The sequence below is a fragment of the Planococcus citri genome, chromosome 1 (genome assembly GCF_950023065.1).
Source record: "Planococcus citri chromosome 1, ihPlaCitr1.1, whole genome shotgun sequence".
Lineage (NCBI taxonomy): Eukaryota > Metazoa > Arthropoda > Insecta > Hemiptera > Pseudococcidae > Planococcus > Planococcus citri.
Genome location: NC_088677.1, coordinates 23,846,089 through 23,873,391, shown reverse-complemented (window position 1 = coordinate 23,873,391; position 27,303 = coordinate 23,846,089). Strand labels below are relative to the sequence as shown.

The following is a 27,303-nucleotide window of genomic DNA, read 5'->3' as shown; positions in this document are numbered from 1 at the left end:
TTTTGATCATTGATGTGTTGAATTTCTTCGTCGAAAATAAAGTTCTATGGATTGATTTATCAATTTGTATCCATCCACTGAATTTTTGCGAAGGGTATCGATTTATTAAATTCTTGAGTGGCTTTGAAAAATGATAATTTTCGTGAGAGTTGTGAAAACTAGTTTGGTTCAAGTATTTTCGAGCCCCTCTCCCAATTTTCGAGAGTATTTGCCAGTTTCAAAAATATCAAAAAAGTTCCATACTTACGTTTTTGACTATTTTTTCGATTTTTTAAAATTAGTAAAAAAGATCAAAAAATTGGAATCAGTGTTCAAAAATATTTCTCCAGTTTCAGGAATATGATGATATCTTTCAATATTTCAGCATAATAAATGCGAAATATTCTTCAAAAAAAATTTTTGAAACACGAATTCACCCAAAAATAAACGATTTGCAAATTTTCATTTTGTAAGTAACTCTTAACTCGAAATGAAGGTCTCTGCTGAATTTGGTCAAAATCCACCGATTTTTTCCCCATGATCCACCCCATTGTATAGAAGATACTTACTCATCAATTTTTCATTTTTTTTTTTGGTTGATTTTTTTCAACTTTGAGGGGTTTTACAAACAATGGGGCACCTACGTCGTCGTTTGGAGTGAGGGCCTTTTTCTTGAAAAATGGTTATTCAGAAATATTTTGCTCAAAAATGAAAAATGTTCAAAAAATTTGTACAGACATAAATTTTTCATCTTTTTCAATTTTTCCCAAATTTGGAAGGCTCCATACTACATAAAAAACCAACATCATTTGGAAATCCGAAGAATGATTTCTTCTTCTTGAAAAGGGCCTTATGTAAGTAGAAACAATAATTTTCGAAAATTTTCCATTGATTTTGATTTATTTAATTATAATTTTTTTCGATATTTCCCACTTTGAAGGGCTCCTTACTAGGGAGTCAGGAGGGCCGCAGAACGTTTTTACTTCGAAAAGGGGCATTTTAAAAAATCTTTCGCAAAAACAAAGAATTTTGGATAAACTGATTTTTTTCAATTTTTTGACTTTTTCTTGAAGAGATGGGGCCACAGGCACCACTTTTTATGCAGGTACAGGGAAAGAATAAAAAACAGGGGATCGTTTTCTCGCTCGAGGTAACAATTTTAGGGGGTAGCAGGTGTGGAGAATTCCAACTTTGAAAAATCTATTCTACGTACTTATTCGAAACTTTGAAGCAATCATTAAAACTAGATTAATGCGATGCTCGTAGTTTGAGATAATAATTTTATTAAATTAAACGCTCGGATAAATGCAGCTTAATGTATGTACATGTTAGTCGTTTAGTACAGGGGGGAGGGAGAAGGGGAAGACGAGGAAATCGAGAGGAAATATACTTATGGTATACGTAAAATGTATTCGCTGCTCCAGAATGACCCATATATTTCTCGTCTTCACCTTCATGCTCTGGCGATCCCCTCGCCCCTCGCCTCACGCTTCATCTTTGATGCAAAACCGTGTAAGCTCCGACAATATTCGATGCTTTCCGCCTAATAAACAGCTCTCATCAACGTAAACGGTTCTCGATTTATGGTACTCACTCTTATATACCTTCCTTAATGTACCATTTGTACAATTCGCGGTAAACTAACGTCCGTTTATGAATTAACCAACTGATACGATGATTATTAATACTGGTCAAAATGACCATTTGGTAACCGACAGTCGAGGAAGAATTTCCATACACCCAATGCAGATAATCTTCGATAGTGTTCGCTCGATGGGCTCTTTTTCGCGGACTGTTGATTTTACGCTTTCGCTACGGCCACTCGATCAACACCGTCAACCACCCTCTAGATGCTGACTGACTTTCGTCTTCAGTCATCATACTCGTAATACATACGTATGATCTGCGCAATGTAGTGCTGCTAAAAAAAATCGAGTCCTTGCGGACATCGTCGTGTAACTCGACGAAAGATGAACATCTCGAGAGAAAAAAAATGAAATAAAAGTAAAAGCATAAATCTCGCATCAACCAGAGAGTCCCGAACAACGCATTACGGAATAAACCAGAGTATTTAAAATTACGTTAATGTTTGTTAATTAAGTAAAACGCCGAGAACAACGTGTATACACTTTTCATAAAGTAATTAACATATATTTACGTAAAAAAACACAACGCTCACAAGAGTCGAATGTCGTCAGGGATGCAACGCGTGTATTATAGGTGTACATGTACACATAGGTACCTTTTTTCGCGTTGTTTTTTCTTCTTCGCTCTCCTCCTGCTCTTCTTAGCCACTTCTTCTCACAGCGTGTTTCTTTCAAACACTATACGCGTAATTAGAATTATTAATTAACCAATTTAGCGCGCGCGAGTCGTTCTTTTCGACGCATGGTGTCCGCGTGGACCCGTTAATTTTTGTTCGACTATGCGAGCTCTCTTATATGATAATCGTCTTCTAGTCGTTGAGCTAACTCGAACACACACCAAAAAAATGACAAAATTAATTTTTTTTTAGAAGGAAAATTTTCAAAAAAATTAAAATTGGACGAAAGTCGATATTATGAACAAAGTATTTTTTGATTTCAATCAATTTTTTAGATAATTTGAAAAATTTGTTGCACGTTTGAATTTTCTCATTTTTTTACTACCTTTATGACTGAAATCACTACTTTTTCACTACCTGTTGAATTTCAGCTTCCTAGGTCATCCCTACCCCCCTTAAAGCGGAATCGAGGTGAAAATCCCCCTATTTTGCCCCTATTTTCGTTTTTTATTCATCTTAAAAGGAGTGGGGATGACCTAGGAAGCTGAAATTTGGATATGTTGATCCCAATGGGGGTAATGTCCGATAGTTTGATTATGGATCCTTTTCATTCATTTGGGGTCATGTTATACCCCTCCAAAAAAATGACCTTTCTGTAATTTTCAACTTTGACCCTCCCCACTCCAGAGGTCAACTCTAGCTCCCAAAAGAATCCCATTCCCCAAGTTTGATTTCATTTTATCAATTAGAACAGGTTACAAGTCCCAAGTCATAAAATGTAAAATTATTAAAATCACGTCACTTTGAGGGGTCGTAGCGCCACCCCCCCCCCCCACCCCCTTGAGGCTAGGGAGTTGGTCGATAGCTCATTTGATAGGTATTGGAGAGGAGATGAAATGATCACTGAGCTCATTTTACTCAAAATTCAATATTTCAGGAGTTTTTGACGAAAAACTGATTTTGGGGGGCTTTGATCCACTGTGGGGGGTTAGCTTGTGGGGTAGGGGCGGGGAATTTTAGTATGTTTTTCAGCATATCACCCTAGACAATATTCATCAAAAAAACCTTTGATCGCAATAATGTTTGGGTTCACCTATTTTTTTCTGCTATTTGACTGGGCTATAAGGTGCTCCAGAACTACCACTCAAAATGGTTCGAAACGGTTCCCAATCGATTTGGAGGGTCGAAAACAGAGCATACACCAAATTTCAGCTTTCTTGGTCTATTTGGTAAAATTTTGATTTTTTTACATTTTTGACCCAAGTTTGATTTATTAAAAATTCATTGAAAATCAAAATCGTATGAACTCAAAAATTTGATCTACTGATTACAAATTCGTATACTTGGAAAATTAGATCGCCTCGATTCAAACCTGATGGACAATTATTTCAGCTGATTTTCAAATTCCGCGAGTGAAGAATTTTTTTTTCAGATTTACTATTGAAAATAAAAGGACACGAAACAGGTGTAGAAGTGACTTACGTAAATTTTCTCATAAGGATTATAAAATTACTTACTTATTCTCAAACGCGAGTTCGTAATATTCTATAATTTTTGGCAGGAAATTTGTACTCACCTGAAACAAAGAAAAATTAAAGTGGATTAGTTATAGTTATAAAATTATTAATTAATCAACAGATACCTGAAATAATAATGGTCAAAGACCGAATAAGTAAAAATTCTGATGATCTCGACGTTTAATAAAGGGTCAGAAATGAATATTCACAAATGAAGTATCATAAAAATTGTAAAATTGATTGTGAAAATCACTCGAAAATATCAAAAATTGATGGACCATCAGAAAACGACCAAAATTTGAGAAAATGTCTCATTTGGGCAAAATTTTGTACAGACTGGTTAGATTATTGAAAAATATCAAAAATTAATCGAAAATTCTCAAAATTGAATGATGATTTGTCAAATTTACCCCCCTCCCCCCCAAATGAATTCATGGTATCCAACGATTTTTTTTTTAAATTGAAAAATCACTGCTTTTTTCACTAGGTAGGTACATGCCTTTTTTAAACCAAACTTTTTACAAGGAAAATTTTCAAAAAAATTGAAATTGGAAGAAAATCTGTATACGAAGTATTTTTTAATTTCAATCAAAATTATAAAAAAGAAGATACAAATGAACGTATTAATGAAGTTTTTCATTTTTCAATGCTTTTTTGACTAAATTTAGATACTACTTTTTCACTACTTTCACTAATTTCACTACCAGTTAAGATACCCTGGTCTCTGAATTTCCCTGAAAAGAGGCGAGAAGACTTCGCAGAAAGAAGCGATAATTCCACAATTTTTACTTAGGGATGCTACTCAAATTTTTCTCAAAAAAAGTAACTTTAGTAACCAAAAAAGCTGGAAAAAGTAACCAAAAAGTACCCAAAAAAGTGACCAAAAAAATTTCCAATGCAAAAAATATAGGTGAGGTGACCGAAAAACTCTGATCCATACAAAACTACTACATTTTATTTTCAGAGGTGTGATGAAGCGATGTGTTGGAGGGGGGGGAGAGACTGAAATTCTCCCAACTTTTCACGCTAGATTTTCCCAACTTTTACTCTACCACCACACCCCCCCCCACCCACCCAACAACAAGATTTTTTCAAATAATTGGTCAGATATTGATGAGATTATGTTTTTGGAATTTGTCGAGTTGATTTTTCCATTTTAGGAAATGTTTGAAAATTGTAGCAGTAGAATTCATATCTGCCCGAGCGAAGCGAGGGCGAAAGCTGCGAAAAATTTATGATTCGAAACATAAAACAACCTCATTTTTTAAGCAAGAAGTTGATTTTCGTGGCTTCAAAAGCTTCAAATTTTAAAAGTTTTCAGAAAATTACATATACCTAGGTACCTATTTGTTATTCGTAAAATATGAGTAAAAGCCCGAGCGCAGCGAGGGCGAAAGCTGCGAAAATTGATGATATGAGACGTAAAACAACGTCATTCCTGATGATGTAAGTAAAAAGTTGATTTTCTTGGCTTTAAAATTTTTAATTTTTCAGGAAATTATTATGCGTATATTTATAGAAATATGAAGAAAAGCCCGAGCGAAGCGAGGGCAAAAGCTTTCGAAAATTCACAATTCCTGAGAGGTAAAACAACATCATTTTTTATGAAAAGAAAAAGAGTTCTGGGTAAAATTTTGAAGAAAAAAAAGGATATTTGTGAAAAAACTCGGAAAAAGTAACTTTTAGTAACCAAAATTTTTAAAAAGTAACCAAAAGTTACTATTAGTAACTTTAGTAACTTGGTTACTTAAAAAGTAACCGAGTAACATCCCTGACAACTTCAAGCTGGATATCAAAATACCGATTTTTGAAAGCTAAGATTTCGACTTTCTGAAAAATGTTTGAACTGGACAGAGGAGGGTCGAAATAGTAGGTATTCAAAAATACATTGGAGGCCGAATTTCAGACGCTGAATTGCATTTTTTCAATTTTTGATGATCAAAAATTCAAAAGCTCATTTTTCAAATATTATAATTTCCTCGAAACTATTGTTAAAATTTTTAAATGTTAAAGCTATGAAAAATCAACTTTTGAAATCAGTCATTTTACTTTTCGAATTATCAATTTTTTCAAAGCTTTTGATCTCACTTCGCTCGGCGGATTTGAATTCTACTGTGCAATTTTTGAAAAATTGTCAAGAATGAAAAAGTAACTTTGGAAATTTAATAAACATATACGAGTCTAACCAAAATCAATATCTACAGGATTGGTACCATTGCAAAATAGTTCATAGTAACAAAACAAGATGCAAAATTTCATTCAAAAATACCAAAAAAGCACAAAATTTTGGCGTTGAAATTTTTTACACAATATATTATTGAAAATGATTTTTTTGTTCCTCACAAATTGTAAATTTTTTATTAAGTAAAACGATTGTGATTGTCACAAAATAAAAAAGTACTTTTCAGTTTCTTAAAAAAAGTGATTACTTATTTGAAATTTTTTAGATTTTTTTTTTCTAATTTACGGTGAAAAATCGAAGAATAGTAACCTTCTGTTGAAAATACCAATAGTATTAAAAGGGACCTTCTGGTAAAAAAAGTAACCAAAAGTAACCAAGAGTACCCAAATTGCTTTAAATGTAACCTAATTATGATGCTTGATTATTGAATTTCCTAGCTGTTGGAAAAATTTCCTTAAAAAGAGCCCAAATCTAACTCAGTAAGTACCTATGGACTCAGATTTACTGTTTTTGTGACCCTTACGATCGACTACGCAATAAATTTTGAAAACTTGTTTCATTCTATTCTTATTGGTATTTACCTTCTTTTTTTTCGAGAACTAAAGGCATTCAAAAATCCTCAAAAGTGATCAATTTTGGATTTTTGAAAATTTGCGAAAAATGAAAATCAATTTAGGTTGTTGAAATTTTGGTTATGGGGGGGTTTTAGAGCATGGCCCAGTTCAAAGCGGAGATGAACACCTCGAGAGGTTCCCTTGTGAGTCAAATCAAATAGATTTGGATCGATTAAACAGTTCGTCGATGAGCCATTATTTATATTCAAAATCAAAAAAGCTTTCAGGAGTCGTATTTCAGTCCCATTTAAATTTTATTTGCTTATATTTATTTTTTTCATTCCTTCTCTACAATGATATCAGCTTTATTGACGAACGACGCACGATGCTACTACTACGCGATTTCATAGGAAATTTAACGCTTATTTTATCTACATAGCGTAGGTGAACGACGAGCACGAAACGATTAATACACAACTACTCGTACATCGGCGCGGTATGGAACGGTGGCGATTGTTTTGTAATCGAAAAAAATAAAATAATGTACTACATATATAGAAAAGTCGTTACGCTAAATGAAATGTTTCTCTATGACCATTATTATTACCTAGCCGGTAACGCAATTATACGCCGCAAAGCCCAGATGACTATACGGATGTAAATTCTAATTGAATCTCGGATATGTCAACCACGCCTTGATACGGATAGGACGATTCGAATTTTGAATTCCAGATCCTCTGTACATTTTCTGAGTACCTCTACCTACCTTACCTACATATTACATATAAGCTGATACTCGTGAGTGCACGATAGCAGCACGATTATCGTATTTTTGTTTTCACTCGATTTGGTGTAGATGATTTTCTTTGTATGTATATGGATGTGAGTAGGTATTCGGTTTGGATTCGGGTACCCGCATAAGTGTATAAGTACTTGAATCGACGCGTGTGTGTTTTGTTTTGCTTCTGCCGGATAAATTGTCGTAATAAGTACTGAACGTGCGCATATGGCACATCTCGAGAGGTGATTTGTGTTTTTTTTTCAGTCGTGTGGGTAGGATGAGGGTGGAGTATTTGGAAATGGCGCAGATCGTTGGCATAATAATGATGATAACACTGTGTACTTGCTACTTCTATGGGTGCAATACCAGTCGGTAAAAATCCCGAGAAGGAATAAATAACGAAAGTGAACCAGTTCGAAATCAGCAATGTGTCGTCCATGAAGGTGTTGTTCAAATCGTATCAGCCCCTTTAGTGCCTAATCAGAAGTTTAGTAGTGAATCAAAGTCGATTTTTCATTTTTTTTTTAAGGTGGCTAGAGTTAAATTGAAAGAGCTTGCAAAAATATTGACATGTAATTTGTCAGAATTTTAGAAGCTAAATCCCTTTTTTCGATTTTTGGTGAATTTTTAAAATCAAATTTGGACCAAAAATACAAAAAAAACAACAAAATCTTACCAAACTGATCTAAAAAAATGAAATTTGATATTGAGGTGTTTACAAAATACATTTAAAAAATCGAAGTTTTGGCCAAATTTTTCAAAGTAATTTCAGGAAATTTCAGGAGCCCCAACCCCCCCCCCCACCATTCTCAAAATAAAGTCACCAGAAATCCCTAATGGATGGGGGCATTTTCATTAGAAAAATACAATTCTACTCAAGATTTCTCACACCTCTACATAATGAAAAAGTGGAACTTGCCCCTTCCTCAAAAAATAAAAAAATTAAAATTTTTACACTTTTTTGTTCTAATCTGTTGATTTGGTGTATCTTTATCAGGAAATTACTATTCAATGTTTTCGATTTGCCTCCTCCTCCTCTTCCTCTTCCTCCTCATCTTCCCTCTCCCCCATGATGGAAAAGAAGAACTTGTTCCCTCCTTGAAACACTGATTTCATAAGTACCTTCATTTTTCATGTTTTATTATCTACTTGATGAGTTCAACTAGCCAACATTATTGTATTTTAGAGAGCTGATGTGAGAGAGAGAGGGGGTTCTTCTCAAGAAGAAGCTTATTTAGTAGTGTAAATAATTTTTTGACTTTTTTCGGTATTTTCCAACTTTGAAGGGATCATTTGAGGGACCAAGGGAAAAATGTTCTTGAAAAGGTGGTTATTTCACAGGACTCTGCCTAGAAATAAATGCAACATTTTCAATAAATTTGTACAGATATCAATTTTTCAGTTTTTTTTTTTTTTTGTGTATTTTTTCAACTTTGAAGGACTTTACAAAAGATGTGATTATTGAGAAATAGATTTTGCCCAAAAATGAAAAATGTCCAAAAAAAATTTGTAAGTACGGACATCAATTTTCAATTTTTATCTTTTTTGATTTTTTCTATCTTGGAAGGGGGAGGAGGAGCGAGCCTCCATACAAAAGTACCATTTTTTTATTCCAGCAAATTTTTAGAAAATTACAATTCTTACAAATCGTACCTGATGAAAATGCAATGGTCAAATTTGGTAAAAATACTGCATTTTTAACCTCGGAAATAAATTTAAGGCGGTTTTGAGTTCTAAATAAGCCTTCGCGTATCTAAATCATTTTTAGAAATTTCAAATAAGTTTCTCAGTATTGTAATTCTGTATGGGATGAAAAAAATCTGGCATAGCGGGGGTTCTTCACCATCTTATGAATTTAAAAGTATAACGTGATTAACTCTTGCATTAAAATTTGGGGTTCATGTAAAGTTCAAGGAAGGGTACCATACCTTTCTGAAAATATTTATGATCAAAGTTTCCATCAAGTTAGAGAAGTTCTGTGAAGCACAAGAATAATTATTTTTAAAAATCAACTAACAATAAGTAAAAAATTAAGTATGTAGGTTTCATATTTTTCTTCATCTATCAAGTAAGTATAGTGTTTCATTTTAATCGCGTAGGCAGAGGTATTAATTTTTTCTATTTATTTTGGTTTCTTTCCATTATTAATTATTTGAATAGTTAGATTAGGTGTCGAGGGCCTTATTTAGAGTCATTTTTAAGGTTTCTATAGTCTATACGATGCGAAGGTTTATAGGTCATTTCATCGGGTTGGATGAGTAGCCTTGGATTGTCTAAGCTGCGAAATAAATGTGTGGTTTCTGGTTTGCATCGTATAGGTATAAATATTATCTTACGAAATTTATGATTCTGTAAGATCCTAATTTTAAAAGTCTCCAGTGTGTTTCTGATCTTGGGGTTGATTTATTTTAATTTTCATTTCATTTCATGATCGATTAAAATTGAATTTTGAAATAATATTTTGAAGTAATTTTAATTAATTTTTTCGTTGAAGTTTGAAAAAAAAAACTCTCTTTTGCATGATGAGAGAAAAATTGTGAAAATTTTTTTCTTTTCTCTTTATGTATTCTAAATTCTTTCCATGACCTTAAAAACATGTACTATAATTAATCACACTCGTAAGCTCATTTCGCATTTTTTCTGTTCTTTTTTTCCAGATTGACAACAAACACGCGATGGATAATCATAGGATAATAGATAACAATAAATTGAATTTAAATATGACGGCTAAAGAATTACGAGCGCAGTTAGCATCCCGTAAAAAATATGATCCGAAAAAAGACTGTTTAGATTTCAAGAAGAAATACGACATCGTTCAAAAATTGTGAAAACATCTTAATCGATTAAGTAAGCAGAAAAAAAACAAAAATAAATGAAAAAAATCGAGAATATTTATAACTATAGTGTATAAGTTACGGTATTTAGTTATTAAATTATGCAAAAAATTGTGTTTTTTTTTCAGCGGTAAAAATATTACCTACCTACCTTCTTTTCTTTCTTAATTGAATTAAAACAAAATGTGTTAGTAATTTTAAGCGTACTTACGTAGGTACTTTTTTTCCTCTTTTATTATTCTTTTTTTTTTTTTTTTTTTTTTTGTGAAATATTACAGGGTAATTGAGATTTTACAAAAGTGAGATGACTTTTGAACTAAACTTTTTTGTACTTATAGAATTTGGTTGTAGATTTTTTTCTTTCTTTCCAAGTGAAACATAATACTCTTTGTGCCTTTTTTTTTCTCGCTCATATTTCTCCCTTCCCAGTGAACATAAAGTTATCAGTGAAATCAAAATAAATTTAAGAGTAAAAAATTAGAGGCACCTTTTCCTTCGAAAGGCATTAAATAATTTTTATACATCTGCGACAGTATTATATGTACTACCTGTACGTTTATATATCTATGTATGTGTCAAGTTGTAAACATTCCGAGTAGCATTTATTTCTATGTTACATGTTCTTGTGTTTTTATTTTATTTTATTTATTTTTTATTTTATAGATGTTTATACATACCTTTATCTTCGAGTTTTAACGTGTACGAGCTTTTTTTTTAATTTTTTTTTCTCGTGTAGATTTTTATGTTATCTGTTTGTACTACATGAAGTGAGTATCGTGGATGAGACTTCAATGTACTGTACATTATACGTAGACGTACAAAAAAAATAGGAAAATTGAGAAGGGGTAAGGGGTGAGGGAGTGGAGAAATCAGGGTAACATCAAACGGGGTAACAAGCCGAACAAATTACTGAAATTTTCTACCCCTTCTCTTGAATGAGATTTCATTCATTTCAATTTTACTTTTTGAAGCTTTTTTTTTTTAGAAAAATTGTTCAAAATTAGCAAGAATCAAACTGATGAAATATCAGCAATAAATTCAATACGTTAATCCGTGTTATGTTCACCTTTGAAAACTTGGACAAAAGATGTTGAACTCTTCATTAGAACAGCAGACTTTGACAAATTTATGATCCCTTTTTGGCTAGAATATATCAGAACTGTCCACACAGTGCATAGTCAATATTATAGTCTTGTTCTGGAGGCTCAGGCCCATTGTTTCATTTCCAAGCACTCTACAAAGTAGGTAGCTATAAGTTGTTGAACGCATCTCCGAGCATTGTCTATTTGTGTTTTGACTTCTTCAAGAACTCTGCCACTATTGTTTAGATTTTCATTAGAGCTCCTCAATACTGGAATTTATTCAAATTTTCTATTCCTTGTGACCGGGTCTTGATTATCACTGTTTTATCAATTATAGCCATTCTTTGTGAACTTTACAACTTTTGTTTTACCTACATTTATTTTCATTCCATATATCAATTTTGGGCTCTGTTTATTCTGCCAGTCATTTTCTGCATCTCCCACATAGCGTACTTTTGGATTGCAGCACAAATTGCTTTGTTGTCTGCCTAATTTATCCCATTTATTCTTTTACTATTTTGAGCCTTATATTATTTTCAATTCACACTTCTGACATGATTTCTTCTGCATACCTATATCATGATCATCGAGTCATACCACCACTCAAGAGGGTATCACGTACAAATCAACGTGTACCCTTATGCCGAATTGGGTATTTGGGCTAACATCCTTTATGTTGGTGTTGCCTCTATCGTGTTGATTACGCATCTCAAGGAAATTTATTTTTGAGCTTTCACTAGTAGTTTCCCACTTGCTTACTAGTGACATCTACACAAGCACCTTGGAGCTAGCCGGGTTGTTAGAACCTGAGCTCCTCAGTGTTGACCTCTATAGACGCTGAAACCAGTTTTAGCTTTTTGATTCTGCTAACAGATGGCGTGCACAATCCGTTTACTCGGCTAATTACTGCCCCCCCCCCCAATACTTGACGTGTAATGTTGATAAATGCATGTAAGATTTTTAAATTGCACGCTCAAGCTTGCCTCTGTAGCTTGATTTGAACCAGATACTTTGTTAACTGAGGTCTGTGGCTCTACCTACCATGCTAGTGTCGATGTACGCAGGACCTGTGGTTTAGCTTCCCATCTACTGCCTACCAGGGTTGCATTCACTTTGGCTGTCAAAATTGATTATACCCAAATTCATTAGGTATAAACAAAGCATTAGCCATTTTACCTCAGGAAACAAAAATATTGTTGGTTGTCTTATGTCGTCAAATGAATGAAATACATACCAAACATACCTATGCATTTCATTCAGAGAAATTTGTCTATTATTAATTTATTAGCCAATTACTTTTCCAATTTCCCGAAGCAAAATAATTAATTTGTGCATCATACAGTTTGTTTATACATAATGAAATTGGATATACCTGATTTTGACACCCAAAGAGAACTGGGATAGTTGGTGTGATTTAGTGCAGTGTTTCTCTATTTTATGTTGAGCTGTCTCCAGGTCTCACAGTTTCACAGGTGGAACAAGCAAGTTTTTGTCTTGGGAAAAACATGTAATCAACCAAACAGGTTTTTTCAAAAAAAAAAAAAAAAGAAGAAGAAGAAGATAGATTCAATTGGGTTGACCCACAGCTTTCTGAACAAGAGGTTGTGGGTTCAAATCCCGCTACCGCTAGAGATGCTGGCGTTAAAGTGTAATGTATACATTGTAGTGCATTTAACATCTATTACAGGTTAAGCTTCGAGCACCAGAACAGCAGAGGCAACAGAAATGCACGCAATCGGTTGCCGGTATCAAAAAGCTGTAACTGGTTGAGCAACTATAGGTAGCGGTGATTATGGAACTCAGGGTTGTAAAAACCTGGCTAGTGATGTATAAACTACTACATGAAAGCTCAAAACAACGTCAATTCCCTAGAATAATCGCAGTGGCAATAGGCATAGGCATTCGCCTCACCCTGTTGGGGTACCACAAAAATGTGATTTCCAATGTCCTTTAAAGGACAAGGAACCACAACAAAACAACGTATGATACAGTCCATATGTGCCCACAGGTGTATACCTATAACACATGGTTGTAAGCTGTCCAATAATGGGGAACCCCCCCCAAAAAAAATGTGGGTGATTTTTGATTTATTTTCTGAAATGTGTGATTCTCCTCCAGTCACAACCAACCAAATGGGCCCTGTGCTAGCTGAACACCACAAATGTTGCTTGGATGTATCTGATTGAGCACAGCCCATATATAGAACACTTTTAGGGAGTGGAGACATCCCTGCCTCACCATTCTCTCTATATTACACTCACTGTCCAAATACTCTGATCTGATCTTTATATTTGCTCATTGATTCCAGCACAAGTTCTTGATTATTTGCAGATCTTTGCCATCAACATTATATTTCTTCAGTATCTCAACATTATTTCATACCCATGTAGTTCACACTATCAATTTATTTTCCATTATCTGCAAAGTATGCTAGAATTTCCCTATTGGCATTAAGTGTCTTCTAAATTACCACTTTCAGCAAGGCAGTTGCATCTCTGATTCCTGTTTTTGACACATAACCACTACGGGTTCCACTGAGGTTTTCATCCTGTTTCCTCACAATTCTGACATTGATGATGGATATGACTCAATAATCATAATGAGATGGTTCTGTACTCAGAGCAATTCTATTGAATTGTACTTCTTGGGTATTGGTTATTGGTATAAAATTCACAGCTTTGAAGTTCTCAGGCAATGTTTCCTTATCAGTCTTCTGGCGCTGTTTATCACCTTGAAGGCAATTCTGTGTACATCCATTTGAAAAAAAAAAAAAAAAAAACTTAATTTTGTGATCACTGATGATTCTGATGTGCCAAGAACCAAGAACAGTTTGAGAAGTCCTGATCAGCCTAGTGTTAGTTTCATGCATCTTCTCATGTGCAGTTTTTCTGCATCCAGATGCAAATTCTTGATTTCCAGGCACATTAGAATCTAATCAGTGATACACAAAATTGATTTTTTCCAAACATACCCACAGAAAATGGATTTTTTTCAAATAGGTAGGTATAGATTCTCTTCCACAGCTTTGTGGTTTCTGGCTCTTTTGATTGCATCTTGCTTCCTGTAATTTCAACATATGAGTGAATCTTGACCAGTGGTACCAAAAGTTGATCATCCTAAATATAGGTACTTAGGTAGTTTCATATGATCTTGGAGGTCAATCAAATTTTGGCACCATAAATAAAATTTGTTTCTATTTTTGAAATTTGACAATCTACCTGCCTTGAAGGGTCAACTAAAATGTCAATTTCTTCAACTCCTCGAATATAAAAAAATGAAAAAGTCTGATGCATCGCCAATTTTATCGCTACTAACAAGTCATCGACGTTTCTTTGCTGGGCTACCTATGTATTTGAAGATGAACCACACACTCTGCTACCATATTGAAAATTCCCTAAATCTGTCAACCCATAAAAGCTCCATCTAAAACAAAAAAAGTCTCATCCTCGATACTCCCTTCGTATTGCTAATTTTACCCAGCGATTTAGTATAACGAATTATCATTCGTAGATGACCACTGTCATTACTGTTTCAAAAGGTCGAGCATATGCACCGAGATGTGCCTAACTATTATTCTTGCGAATTTTTTGTATTTTTTTTCCTAGTTTTAATTTTTTTTTCTCGTGTACTATGTCGTGTTTTATGTAGTAAATCATTAATTTACATAGAATGTTGGCCGATTGTTTCGTCGTTAATTAAAGCGGTCGAGATATCAAATGGTAACCTTGGCAAGAGTGCGTGGCTGCGTGTTTTGTTTGGCGGGAAAATTTCATTCATCCAAATCGCCAACATCGGTTGACGATCATGTTCCTTGGTCTGAACTCGTCGTGTGTATGTGTTTACCAAATTTATTGTATTTTTTTCTTTCTTTCTTCAATTCTTTTTTTTTTTTTAGAATATCGATTGAAGCTTACGATGTTGTATAATTATAAAAAAATATACATTTTTTTGTTCTTTGTTATTGGTTTTTGTTGTGTATGATTCAGAGTAGGTACGTCTTACGTATGTAGACTCTGTGAGCTGAATGCCTGCTCGTTGTCTATAGGTATTATGTATTTGTTTTTGCGAAATTCAACGCAAACGCTATGTCCATGTAGTTGTTGCTATAGTACCTAGTACCTACCTACTATAAGGACGTGGAAATTATATGATTCATCTGGCGGAACATATTATAAAGCAGAGATTCTCTCTGTTGGTATCTCTCCACGGCGCATTTTTTTTCACCGTACAAGGTCATTATTACGAAGTGCCGCAATTCACGTATATATGCATTCTCAAAGAATGGCATATAAATGGTGTGTTATTAATCGACGAAGGGTAGAATTAACGTGAAAGTTTCTTCTGTTTGTGGTTCTGTTTGATGGTATACGGAAATGGATATTCGTCGTGGGGTGCTCAATATAGTAAAAATACGATTGTCTGGTACCTGTTTGATAGGTACAGCTTGGGAGTGAAAAGTTTTCTTAATAAAAAGATTCGTCAAGGTCGCTTTTATTGTAACATAATCAAAACTTATGTATCTACGTACGATCTATTCGTAAGTTACGAGATTTCAAAATGGCAATTTTCCCTCCAACCCTCCTCACAACAGGTCAAAGACCTGCCAGAATGTTTTCTTATACCTGCAGTAGGTAGGTTTTTTAAGCTTCGCTGAAACTTCACGAGAAAGGGGGTTTATTTTTTATAGTGTAGAAAAACAAGTTGCTAAGTGCTATTTTTTAGTGGTAATAAATTCGAGGTAAGTATATTTTTGACTTTAATTACATATAAAAATCAAATCATGACTCAATTTTCAGCAAAAAATTCTTCAAAAATGGTCAAAAAAACATTTTTGACGAAGTACCTATTTGAATTATTACTCGTAAAATTTCAATTTATTGTGACAGGTTGCAAGATGTTTTTTGAATAGTTCTGCAACAGTTCACAAGTCGAGATTCCTGGAGTTTGGGCACGATTTCGAGCCAACGTATCCGAAAGAATTATTTCTTGGGTCCAAATTTCAAAAACCTGTCCAAAAACGGTTGAAAAATGTGACCGAGCAGCTGCAACGTTGAGACTCATCTAATTCTGATCACAAGTAAGGGTTCCTAAAGTTCCAGCATACCATTTTTTGAACCACACAAAGCAAAATCATAAGGGCATGAAAAAATACATCACGAGCCAAAATTTCCCGAAGAGCATTTTTAAATTTTTGATTCATTTAAAAAAATCAAATTTGGACCAAAAATGCAAAAAAAAATCAAAATTTCATCAAACTGACCCAGAAAGCTGAGATTTGGAACCATTTTGAGTAATTGTGGAGCCTTCAGAAGATTTTTTTCGAAAACTGGAATTATCAAAAAGCTACCAAAAGCTCTAAACCGACTTAAAGTCATCTCCAATCAACTTAGCGAGTTGAAAATAGACCCTGTAATGAATTTTAGTTTTTCAACTTCGTTTTGAAGAATTTATAGTGAAAATTTAAACTTTCAAAAAAGTATATTGGAAGGCCCCAAAAAATGCTCTTAAGATGGTTCGAAACCTCTTCCAATCGATTCCGGGAGTCGAAATTAAGGTGCTTAACGAATTTTAGCTTTCTGGGTCAACTGGGTAAAATTTTGATTTTTTTCATATTTTTGACCCAAATTTGATTTTGAAAAATTCACCAAAAATCGAGAAATGTACTTCAGAATTTGAGCAAAATTTCCAACCAGACTTCAACAGGGGGGTGACTTTAACAGAAATAAATTATGTTCTCCTGAAATTGTCACCCATTTCGATATCAAAAATGCTCAGACCGAAGATTCAGTTTTGGGCTCATAATTGTTCAAAAGTTCACAAAACAATTTTTTGATTTTCTCTCAAGATTTTAACACGAGTTGATTGAGTCACATGACAACTTTTTTTACAAATTCAAAAAATTATGACCCAATTTTGGGCTCATAGATTCTTCAAAAGTTTTCAGGAAACAATTTCCTTGAAAAATTTGAACTTCTTGCGAAATTTTCATTCATTTTTATGGATGGCCTGACAACAGGCATCGTACCCAAATTTTTCTTTAAAAAAGTGACTTTAGTGACTTTCATCAGTGAAAAAAGTGACCAAAAAAGTGACCAATTTTTTTTAAATTCCAGCGTTCAGGAGAGCAAAAAATCGAAAAACAAAAGCAAAAAAACGTTCAATATCTCACCTAAAAAACTATTACTTTATTCTCCAGTCTGGCCCCACCGGAAAATCCGTTTTTTTTTAAATGTGAGAACGAGTACTTAGCTCATTTTTTTATTTTTAAAATTTGAATGATGTTTTTTTAAAGGAAGTTGATTTTGAAAATGAAAAAAGACAGACCTAATCGAGGGCGAAAGCTCTTGAAAATTTGTATTTTGAGAGGCATAAAAACGATGTTTTTTTGTAAGAAATTCGTTTTTTGGCTTTAGTACTTGATTTTAAAAAAAATAAATTTCCATCTTTATTTTGAAAAAGAAAAGAAAACAAGCCCGAGCGAAGCGAGGGCAAAAGCTTTCGAAAAGTAAAAATTTGTGTTTTTAATATTCTGAAATTGTTTAATAAAAGAAAATTCGCATAAAACCCTTCGAAAATGAGTAAAAAAAAAATAATTTGGATTAAAACCGTTTTTTTTTGTTTAAAAAACGGGAAAAAAATTCAAAAAAGTGACTTTTTTGGAAGAAAAGTGACCAATAGTGACTTTTTGATGAAAAAAGTAACCAAAAGTGACTTTTCGTGAAAAAAGTGACCCAGTAAGATGCCTGACTGACAATTTTATAAGGATTCCAAAAATCATGACTCAATTTTGAATTCAAAATTGTTGAAAAATGGTCAAAAAACCCATTCGCGTGTCCCAAGTCAAGTTTCCTTGAGTTTGGGTGAGATTTCGAGTGTGCTCACTCGAAAGAGTAGGTATTTCTTGGACCTAAAATTTTCAAAAAATTGCCCAAAAAGTCGGGTTTTCTGGATTTCGGGCGCAAATTCGAGTCTGCCCAGTCAAAAGGGTATTTTTAGGGTCCAAAATTTTCAAATAAATTGCCTAAAAATGGTTGGAAAATGAGATTAGGCAGCTACAACACTGGGTAATCGAACTTTCTAGTAGCAAAATGTGTTTTCTAGGGTTGGTGCATGATTTCGAGTCTCTGCATTCGAAAGACTGTTTTTCTTGGTCCCAAAATTTTTAAAAAACTGTCCAAAAATGGTCAAAAAATGTGATTGGGCAGCTACAACTAGTAAATCATGTATTCTGGTCATGAACCAGGTTTCTTGGAATTTGGACGTGATTTTGAGTATTTTTTGGGTCTAAAACTTTTCAAAAATTACCCAAAGAAGGTCGAAAAATGCGATTGATTGGCAGCTACAACTTTGGGAATCATATTTTTCGCATCCAAAAAAAGTATTTTTTTGGACCCAACATTTTCAAAAAATTGTCCAAAAATGGTCGAAAAATGCGATTGGCCTACAACCAACTCCCAGACAAAAAAATCATTATGAAAACGGGAGGGGGAGGGGTCGCGTAAGAGCCAATAATATCGCCACATTCCTTGAAAAAAAAAGGTACGAATTTTTCTGACTTTTTCATGACCTATTTTTCACATTTTTACCGCATGAAAATACCCCCCCCCCCCCCCCCCAAATAACTTGAAAGTGAGAGGAAATTTTTTTAAATTTTAGGCAAGTAGGAATTTCAGTTTTTTTATTTTTCTGATTTTTTAATATTTTTTATTTAAAGGCCTTTTTAAAAAATTTTCAAGTCTGTTTCGAGAAAAATTCATGACTTGTTTATGACTTCTATGACTGTTAGGCGCCCTGTGTAGTCACAAGCAGAGTTTCTTGGGGCTGGTGCTCGATTTCGAGCCTTCGCATCCGAAAGGTTATTTTTTAAACCTCAAAATTTTCAAAAAATTGCCCGAAAATTATCAAAAAATGTAATTGGACTGTTACAACTTCTGAAGAAGTCTGGAACTCGACTTATAACAAAAAGATACGATTTTAAAAGTTGTGGCAGCCCAATGGCATTTTTCGGTCATTTTTGAACTACCAATTTTTTGAGAGATTTGGACGCAGAAAATATCCTTTTGGACGTGAAGACTCTAAATCGAGTACCTACCAACCCCAGAAAACTCAACTTATAACCAAAAAAAACAATTTTCAAAGATGTAGCTGCCCAGTTGCATTTTTTGATTATTCTAGAAAATTTTCGGAATTTTTGGGGCCCAAAAAATATCCGATTGGCCCTACGATTTTTTGAAGCTTGATATACCTACTTATTCCGAGAATCACGATTTCACTCTTTCAGATAGGTAGGTACATTTTTTTTATTGGCGGGGTTGGCCAAAAATTGAAATTTTGGGAATTTTGAAACTCTGTGGAACCTGTAGTTTTACGATTGGGCAGCTTTAAATTTTGAGGTAGACTATCCAATGGGTCCTCCTACTTATGAAAAAAATTCAGGTTATTCCTTCGTGATTTGTGAACGTATCCACGTAAGTCACACGTTAGCAAATCTCTAACTGCAGCTTCTAATTAAATATCAAAATATCATCGATATTTTTATCTCAATAAATGACGTTCAATTCAAAGAAAAAGTGCAGTATCTATTCCATTTTTCAACTTTACATTGAATGTGAGCAACCAAAGGTCAACTGATTGAATAATTTCAACTAAATTTCAAATTATCGCATTTTCATTTGCAAATTAGTGGCAAAAAAAAAGGAAAAAAATCGAATCGTGAATCGATACATTGAAATCTTTTAAATCGATATATCGCCTACCTATCGCTAAAATGACGTCACTATACTGACAACAAAACATAAAAATAAAAAACTTTTCCGGACTCCTCATTCGAAAAGTTGCAAGTTCGATTAGAATAATTCGTTCGATGATTAATCGCGTCGAGTTTCGCGATCATGTTACTTATTTTAGGTTAGAACAAAGTAATTACTTTCATCGTATTTATTCTACCGACCGATGAACCATTAATCATGTTAAACGTTATCGAACGCTGTAATATCATTGCTTCAAACCATAATAACGTCAAAATAGCAATGTTTCCACGATAGCTTTTTGTACAAGCTTCATTACATCGCAGAGAAGTAAAATCCCAACGCCAGTATACAGATGGAAATTTGTGTTTTGTTGAAAGAAAATATAAAGGTTCGGTGTTTTTTTACTATAATATGTAGATCTATCAATGATATCGTTTTGTTTACGTTTACATTTCGGTGTTACAGATATTGCATTCGTTGGCTGAAACCGATGCTTTGATGGTATGGAAAGAACAAACGCCAATAGATCCAAGAATGTAGATTTAAGTAAATTCGGATTAGCAGTTAACGAATCTCAGAATACAAACAATGAGGTAGAATTCATCGGATGTGGAGCTGACGGTTATAGGCCTGCAAGTCGTAATGAACTATTCGCCGGAGAACAAGTTGGTACCATAATATATTGAAATCTGAAGTTCGTAGTATATTTTTCATTACTGAGATATTAATTTTCTTATTAGAATGAAGAACCTTGGTGGAAGACTCAGTTCTTCATTTCAGAACCGGTGTTATTTGGCATGTGGGATGGCGTATTTACATCTTGTTTAATAAATATTTTCGGAGTAATCGTCTTCCTCAGATCAGGATGGTTAGTTGCTCAAGCTGGTATCTTGAACGCTGTATTTATCGTATTATCTACGAGTAAGTATTTCACAATTCCTTACAACTCGAGTAAAAAAAATCGAACAGGCCTATCTAAATGCTCTGATTTCAGTCGGAATAGCGTTAATATCAGTCTTATCAGCTGTGGGTATTTGTGAAAGATGTCGAGTCGAAAGTGGAGGAGTTTATTTCTTACTAGCTCATGTACTCGGACCTCGATCAGCCGCAGCTGTCGGAATAGTTTACGTTTTCGGTCAAGTAAGAATGAATACCATACCTAAAATTTTAATGCTTCGTTGATCAAATCAAACCTCGAATTAGAAAATGTTTACAAACGATTGCTTTGAATTTTATGATTGTTTCAGGCTGTCGGTTGCAGCTTGAATTTGGTCGGATTTGGCGAATCGATGGCCGGATTATTGAACATGACGTCGAATAAATGGGCTGAAAAGATGTTCGCCAGCGCTGCTGTGTTTTTTCTATGGATTATAAATCTAGTCGGCGTTAAATGGGTTATCAAGCTGCAATTTTTGTTACTTATTTTACTGCTTTTGGCCGGATTGGATTTCGCTGTGGGATCTTTCATTCATACTGACATGAGTTCGTATTACATATTATTATTGTATCGTATCGTGTGAAAGAAAACTGATCAGATTCGAGAAATTCATGTTTTATTTTCCCCACAGAGGAAGGTTTCGAGGGATGGATCAGCGATAATTTCGTCTCAAATTTACTTCCTTCGTACGCCAACGGTTACAATTGGTTTACGGTGTTCGCTGTGTATTTCCCATCGATAACCGGTGTCATGGCGGGTATCAATATGAGCGGTGATCTGAGCCAACCGTCGCAAGATATTCCCAACGGAACTTTCGCTGCCTTATTTACTGCGTAAGATGTTCAAAAAATCATACCGAAGATGAAGTGTCCAAATGTGGCTACCTTGAGGTTTTATGTGTTAACGAGAAGGGTATAACTTATTATGTAAAGTTGGAATCTACCGCCTGAAGTTGTTACCTCGGGTGAGAAACTAACTCCCTATTTTTTATTTGTCGTCTATCTGCAAAAAAAGAGGCATCGATGGCTCCGGCTCCCCTCCCAGTTGAAAAAAATGGGAAAAAATCAATTTATCCGAAATTGTTTGCTTCAGCTCCAGAAAATGATCCCTTTTTCGAGAAGAAAATGTTTGTGACCCGCTAAGCCATATTGGCTCCCTTAGGAGACCCTCAAAGTTGACAAAATGGGAAAAAATGAAATAAATCAACATCAGAGACATTTTTTTGAAAATTAGTCATTTTCGTGTTAAAATTGCTCTACAAAATCCCGTTCTCAAGAAGAAACTTTTTTCGGACGTCAAATGATGTTTGTTCTCTTGTATGGAGCCACCCCTCAAATTTGGAAAAAATTTAAAAAATCTGTCTGAGCAATTTTTTTGAATTTTTTTTTATTCTTGGACAGAATCTTTCTAAATAATAACACCCTTCTCAAGAAAAAACTTTTTTCAGATCCTAAATGATGTTGATTCTCTCTTATGAAGCCCCTTCCAAATTTGGAAAAAAATGAAAAAAAAAGAAAAAAATCTGCACAATTTTTTTGAAATTTTTTATTCTTGGGCAGAATTTTTCTAAATAACACCCTTCTTGAGAAAAAACTTTTTTCAGATCCCAAATGATGTTGGTTCTCTCTTATGGAGCCCCCCTCCAAATTTGGAAAAAATAGAAAAAAATCTGCACAATTTTTTTAAAATTTTTTATTCTTGGGAATAATTTTTCTAAATAACACTCTTCTCAAGAAAAACCTTTTTTCAGATCCCAAATGATGTTGGTTCTCTCTTATGAAGCCCCCTCCCCCCCCCCCCCATTTTGGAAAAAATGAAAAAAAAAGAAAAAATCCAAGTCTGCACATATTTTTTGAAAATTTTTCATTTTTCGGCAGAACCTTTTTAAAAGTAACAGGCTACTCAAGAAAAAACTTTTTTCAGACCCCAAATAATCTTACTTCTCTTGTATGCCCGCCAAATTTAAATTAAAAAAAATCTGTCTGCACAATTTTTTTGAAATTTTTTTATTCCTAGGTAGAATCTTTTTAATTCTAAGTAACACCCTTCTCAAGAAAAAACTTTTTTCGGATCCCAAATGATGTTGATTCTCTTGAATAGAGCTCTTTCTTCAAATTTGGAAACAACAAAAAAATCAAAAAAAATTGTTTGCTTATTTTTTTTTCAACATTTTTTACACTTGAGCAGAATTTTTCTAAATAACTATTTTTTTAAAAGAACTCCCCCCCCCCCCCGTCACCCAAATTGTGTTGGACCATTTTTGTAAAACTCCACAAACTTCAAAAAATCAAAAAAATGAATAGTTGATATCATTATTTGAAATGTTTAATTTATAGGCTGAGTCCTATTGAATAATAACTTCTTCAAGAAAATCTCTCTCCGACCTCCAAATGATGTTGGTGCCTTTGTACGAATCCCTCAAAGTTGAAAATCATCCAAAAAAAATAATATAAAAAATTGATGTCTGTGTAAATTATTTGAAAATTTTTCATTTCCGAGCAGAATACTTCTAAATAAGCCTCACTCTTCAAGAAAAACCCTCTCAGCCCCCCCACATGTTAGTCCTCTATACAGGAACCTCCAAAGCTCCAAAGTTGAAAAAAATTAAACCAATTTGGTAATTTACCAGTTTGGAAATTGATTTTCATTCTGGCAATTGGAAAATCTACACTAAAAGTGATCCATTACTGAAATATATCCCTCTGTTCCCCGAGCAATCAATACTATTGGCTAGTTCAAGTCAAGACTATTTTTTTGAGGGAACACGCAATGACTCCAATTAAAATTTCAAAATATCAAAATAGAAAGTGAAAAAATTGAAAAATATGAGGACAAAATTGAATTTAAAAAAGAGAGACTTTTGAGCAATTTTGTAAAAAAAACTTTTTTTTGGGAAACTTGAAACAAAAAGAGGACTTTAGACAAGAAAGGCAAAAATCAATGCTTTTTGTAGGTTTTGCCAAAAAAGCACACATCTCTTAAGTTAAGAGTAGGTATTTTGATAAAAATCATAACTATTTGACTATTTTATCAAAAAACTAACATTACAAGTACAATTTATCGTCAACTCCCTAAAAATCGACTCTCTTGACAAAAAACGTGAATTTTTTGACAATTCAGCAAAAACTGGATTTATTTGAGCAATTTTGACAAGAACAGGACTGTTTGATGATTTTGGCAAAAATTGGACCTTTTCACAATTGTACCAAAAATGGGACCTTTCTGGACTATTTTGCCAAAAAAATTTATGATGGTTTTTGACCTCCCCCCCCCCAAAATACACTTTTTGATGTGGACAAATTTGGCAACAAAAAAAATCAGAACCTTATAAACAAGTTTGGCAAGAAAACAGGACTTTTGTTTGGCAATTTTGGAACCAAAAAGAGGACTTTATAAAGAGATAAGGCGAAAATCAATTTGTTTTTGAATGTTTTAAGTGGAATTAGGGGAAAATAAAAAATTATGGGCTTACAACTTTCGAGAATTAGCGTGTCCTCCCAAAATGAAGTGACAATAAAAAAGACCTGATTCAACTCATCAAATTATAATAAAACTTGAAAAATCTAGATATAGGTACCTACTCATAAATTATTCTGGAGACAAATCCAATTATTTTTTAGAAATGTAGGGAGGGAACAAATTCCACTTTTTCATCGTGAAGGGAGTTTTTCAATTTTTTGTGGAAGGGGCTAGGTAATTCTACTTTGGAACTTGACTAAGGTAGGTACTATGTATTAGACTAGAAAGTTTAAAATTTTATAAATTGTTTCGAATACTTCGATTTTTTCACATTTTGTAAAATTGGGGTGGGGGGCTCACCACACCACTCATTTTTATCACCTATAGAGAGCTGAAAATTTCCGTGGCATGATTTTCTCACCCAAAGGTAACAATCTAAGGAGACAGGAGTGGAAAAAAATCGAAAAAAATTTTTCATTTTGTAACTAATATTGTAAGGTACACTCCAGGGGCCACATTTGCGCATTTCACGTCACCTTACAGAGTTCTGATCTTCTAGATTGTGCTAATTATCGAAATTTGTTTTTTTTTTCAGAACCGGTTTGTATTTAATTTTTGTGATATTTTTGGGCAGTACTTGCGTTAGAAGTGTACTGCTGACGGATTTCACGATCGCTGCCAAGGTTTCTGCATTTAGTAAGCAAATTTAAGATACTTAATTTGATCGATCAACGATCAACGTGTTCTTGTATGATGATTTGATGAGTATGGCTAACTGGATTTCTTTTTCAGGTTTTCTATTACTAGCCGGAGTATACATATCGTCGATGTCGAGCTGTCTAGGAGCACTGTATGGAACTCCTCGAGTTCTCCAGTCGATCGCCAACGAAAAAGTGATCCCTATTATCAATTTTCTGGGACAAGGGGTAATGATCAATGTTCTACGAACGTAGCCTAATTTTAATAGCATTATTGAACATTTTTCATCTTGTGTGTTTGCAGAAAGGTCCGAATAAAATACCAATTTTCGCCATGATCGTTATAGCTATTACGATCGTTATATTTACTTTGGTCGGTGATATCAATACGTTAGCTCCGATCGTAACGATGCCATTTTTATTAACTTACATTGCCCTGGATTACGCTTATTTCGCTCTGGCGCAGACTTTCGATATCCAGCATCAAAGGGAACAACGATATAAAAAGTACGCCTATATTGCGATTCCATTAAGAAATATGTAATTAGTTACTGATTGTAGTATTAATTCTCGGTGTTTTTGTGTTTTAGATCAGTTAGAAGCAGCCAAGGATATCAGTCGTGTTCGCCTACCAGTGACGAATGCGAAGATCTCGATAGTTTATTTCCTGAACGAAATACTCGACATGTCAATAATAATGCTAATGTAAGTTCCAACAATTCACGAAAAAGGGAAAATCATCACTCATGAGCTGATGAACATACTATGTTTTAAAATTATCGATCAAAAACATATTTATATTTCAGCTCACTGAAGATTCGCCGAATGTAACGGTTCACAGTAAAGCTGGCAACTGGTATTCTGGTTTTTGCAACAGATGGCTTTCGTTATGCGGAGTAATTTGACATTATTTTACCTATGTTATTTGATTTGTTAAATTTACACTTCGGTTGTTCTATAAACTGGCCTTATTTTCCCTACGTAGGTCGTATTGAATATCGCTATAATGTTTATAATCGATAGTAAATACGCTCTGGCTACGTTCGCGACGGTGTTCGTAATATGGTGTTATATTGGTCTGACTAATCCAGCTGTGAAACCAGGAGCAGCGAACGAATTTCATTTTTTACGATTTATACGTAAAACTATACTAAGAATACTCAGGTTAGTTACCAGTAGAATAAATATCGCTGTTCTTTTGACGTTTTGATCGAATTTGTGGTAGATCATGACAAATTCTTGATAAAGATTCATGTGTTCTGTAACCAAGTGCAGAAAAGTAGAAGCTTTTTGCTTCGAAAAATCAAATTAGTAACACGATCTATCTTCGAAAACAAGTCAATTTTTCATTTCAACGAGGATAAAATCCTTCAATTATTCGATCAAATCGAACCTATAATCCTATTTGGGGATTTTGTTCTAATTTTGTTTTCAAATTCATCAACAGGAAACGAACTTACGAATACGAAGAAATAATCGTAACCCCGATTCACCCTCCGTCCGAAATACAACCTTCGCAACTAACCGAAGAAAACCAAGATTTCGCCGGCCGTCAAAGATTTCATCAGACAGCCAATGTGCAACCTTTAATAGGCAAGCAAAGAATGTCTACGGAAACAGTACAAATTTTACAATGATCCCTCCTCTTCTATTCTCTCAGTCGATAGATTGTTTAAATGTGTAAGTTCCTAATCATTAATTTGTTTATACAGTTGATCTTATTACTGTAATCTTTTCCATAAGTACGAGTACCAAGACCCAGGAGAAAGGTATCAGCTCATCAGCTGCGAAATTTTGTTTATTTTTGTATCAACAGATTCCCTATTTATTTATTTTTTCTAGAAAGATTTCCCAGTACTTAAGTTATGTGTAAACAGCGAACGTTGTTTATTACGAATTTGGCTGTGGTATTGTTTTTTTTTTAAATTATTGTCTTTTTTTTAATTTTTAGGCAATTGAATTTTTTTAACATTTTAAAATCGATAATTCCGTACTAAATCAAATATTATGTATTTTAATTGTCTTAATTTATTTATTTACAATTTTAAACGAATAATGAATGTTGGTGTTTGCTATGTTTTTTTCGTATAATAATTTCATCTGTTTTAATTGACGATAAAACTTCTGCATGTGTTTATTTGCTGTTTTGAGTATCGATTTATTTAACCAAAAAAAGGGAAAAATTAATAATCGAATAAATAAAGTGACGAGTTGATCGTTTTTTCGCGATACCGATAAAACATGCAGAAATATATCACCAAATAAAG

General features: G+C 33.8%; 2 protein-coding genes and 1 long non-coding RNA gene across 4 annotated transcripts in view; 2 read left to right on the top strand and 1 right to left on the bottom strand.

Moving 5' to 3' along the window:
* The window catches only part of LOC135849965 (Na(+)/H(+) exchange regulatory cofactor NHE-RF1-like), a 52,678-nt gene extending 37,525 nt beyond the window's left edge, over positions 1–15,153 (top strand). The window contains exons 3-4 of one of the 2 annotated variants that reach the window (XM_065370634.1): positions 9,934–10,123; positions 10,239–15,153. In XM_065370634.1, the coding sequence (XP_065226706.1) occupies positions 9,934–10,104 (171 nt within the window). In that variant the 3' untranslated portion in view covers positions 10,105–10,123; positions 10,239–15,153. Of the gene's footprint in view, positions 1–9,933 lie in introns of both variants that reach the window. The other variant, XM_065370632.1, reaches the window with a different exon arrangement.
* LOC135849966 (uncharacterized) overlaps positions 1–27,303 on the bottom strand; it is a 37,620-nt gene that overhangs the window by 8,115 nt on the left and 2,202 nt on the right. The gene's annotated exons all lie outside the window — the stretch shown is intronic.
* On the top strand, positions 19,977–27,173 carry LOC135849964 (solute carrier family 12 member 8). Its single transcript, XM_065370631.1, has 13 exons — positions 19,977–20,330; positions 20,408–20,607; positions 20,683–20,863; positions 20,937–21,082; positions 21,190–21,424; positions 21,511–21,712; positions 24,934–25,034; positions 25,131–25,264; positions 25,341–25,543; positions 25,627–25,741; positions 25,843–25,932; positions 26,022–26,200; positions 26,484–27,173. Exons 2-13 carry the CDS (start codon positions 20,446–20,448, stop codon positions 26,671–26,673), a joined length of 1,938 nt encoding a protein of 645 aa, XP_065226703.1. The 5' UTR covers positions 19,977–20,330; positions 20,408–20,445; the 3' UTR covers positions 26,674–27,173.

Coding starts and splice junctions, on each gene's coding strand:
- LOC135849964 (XM_065370631.1), top strand. CDS start 20,446: ATGGAAAGAACAAACGCCAATAGATCCAAGAATGTAGATTTAAGTAAA. Junction 21,083..21,189: donor TAGTTTACGTTTTCGGTCAA/GTAAGAATGAAT, acceptor TGATTGTTTCAG/GCTGTCGGTTGCAGCTTGAA. Junction 25,933..26,021: donor GATGGCTTTCGTTATGCGGA/GTAATTTGACAT, acceptor TTCCCTACGTAG/GTCGTATTGAATATCGCTAT.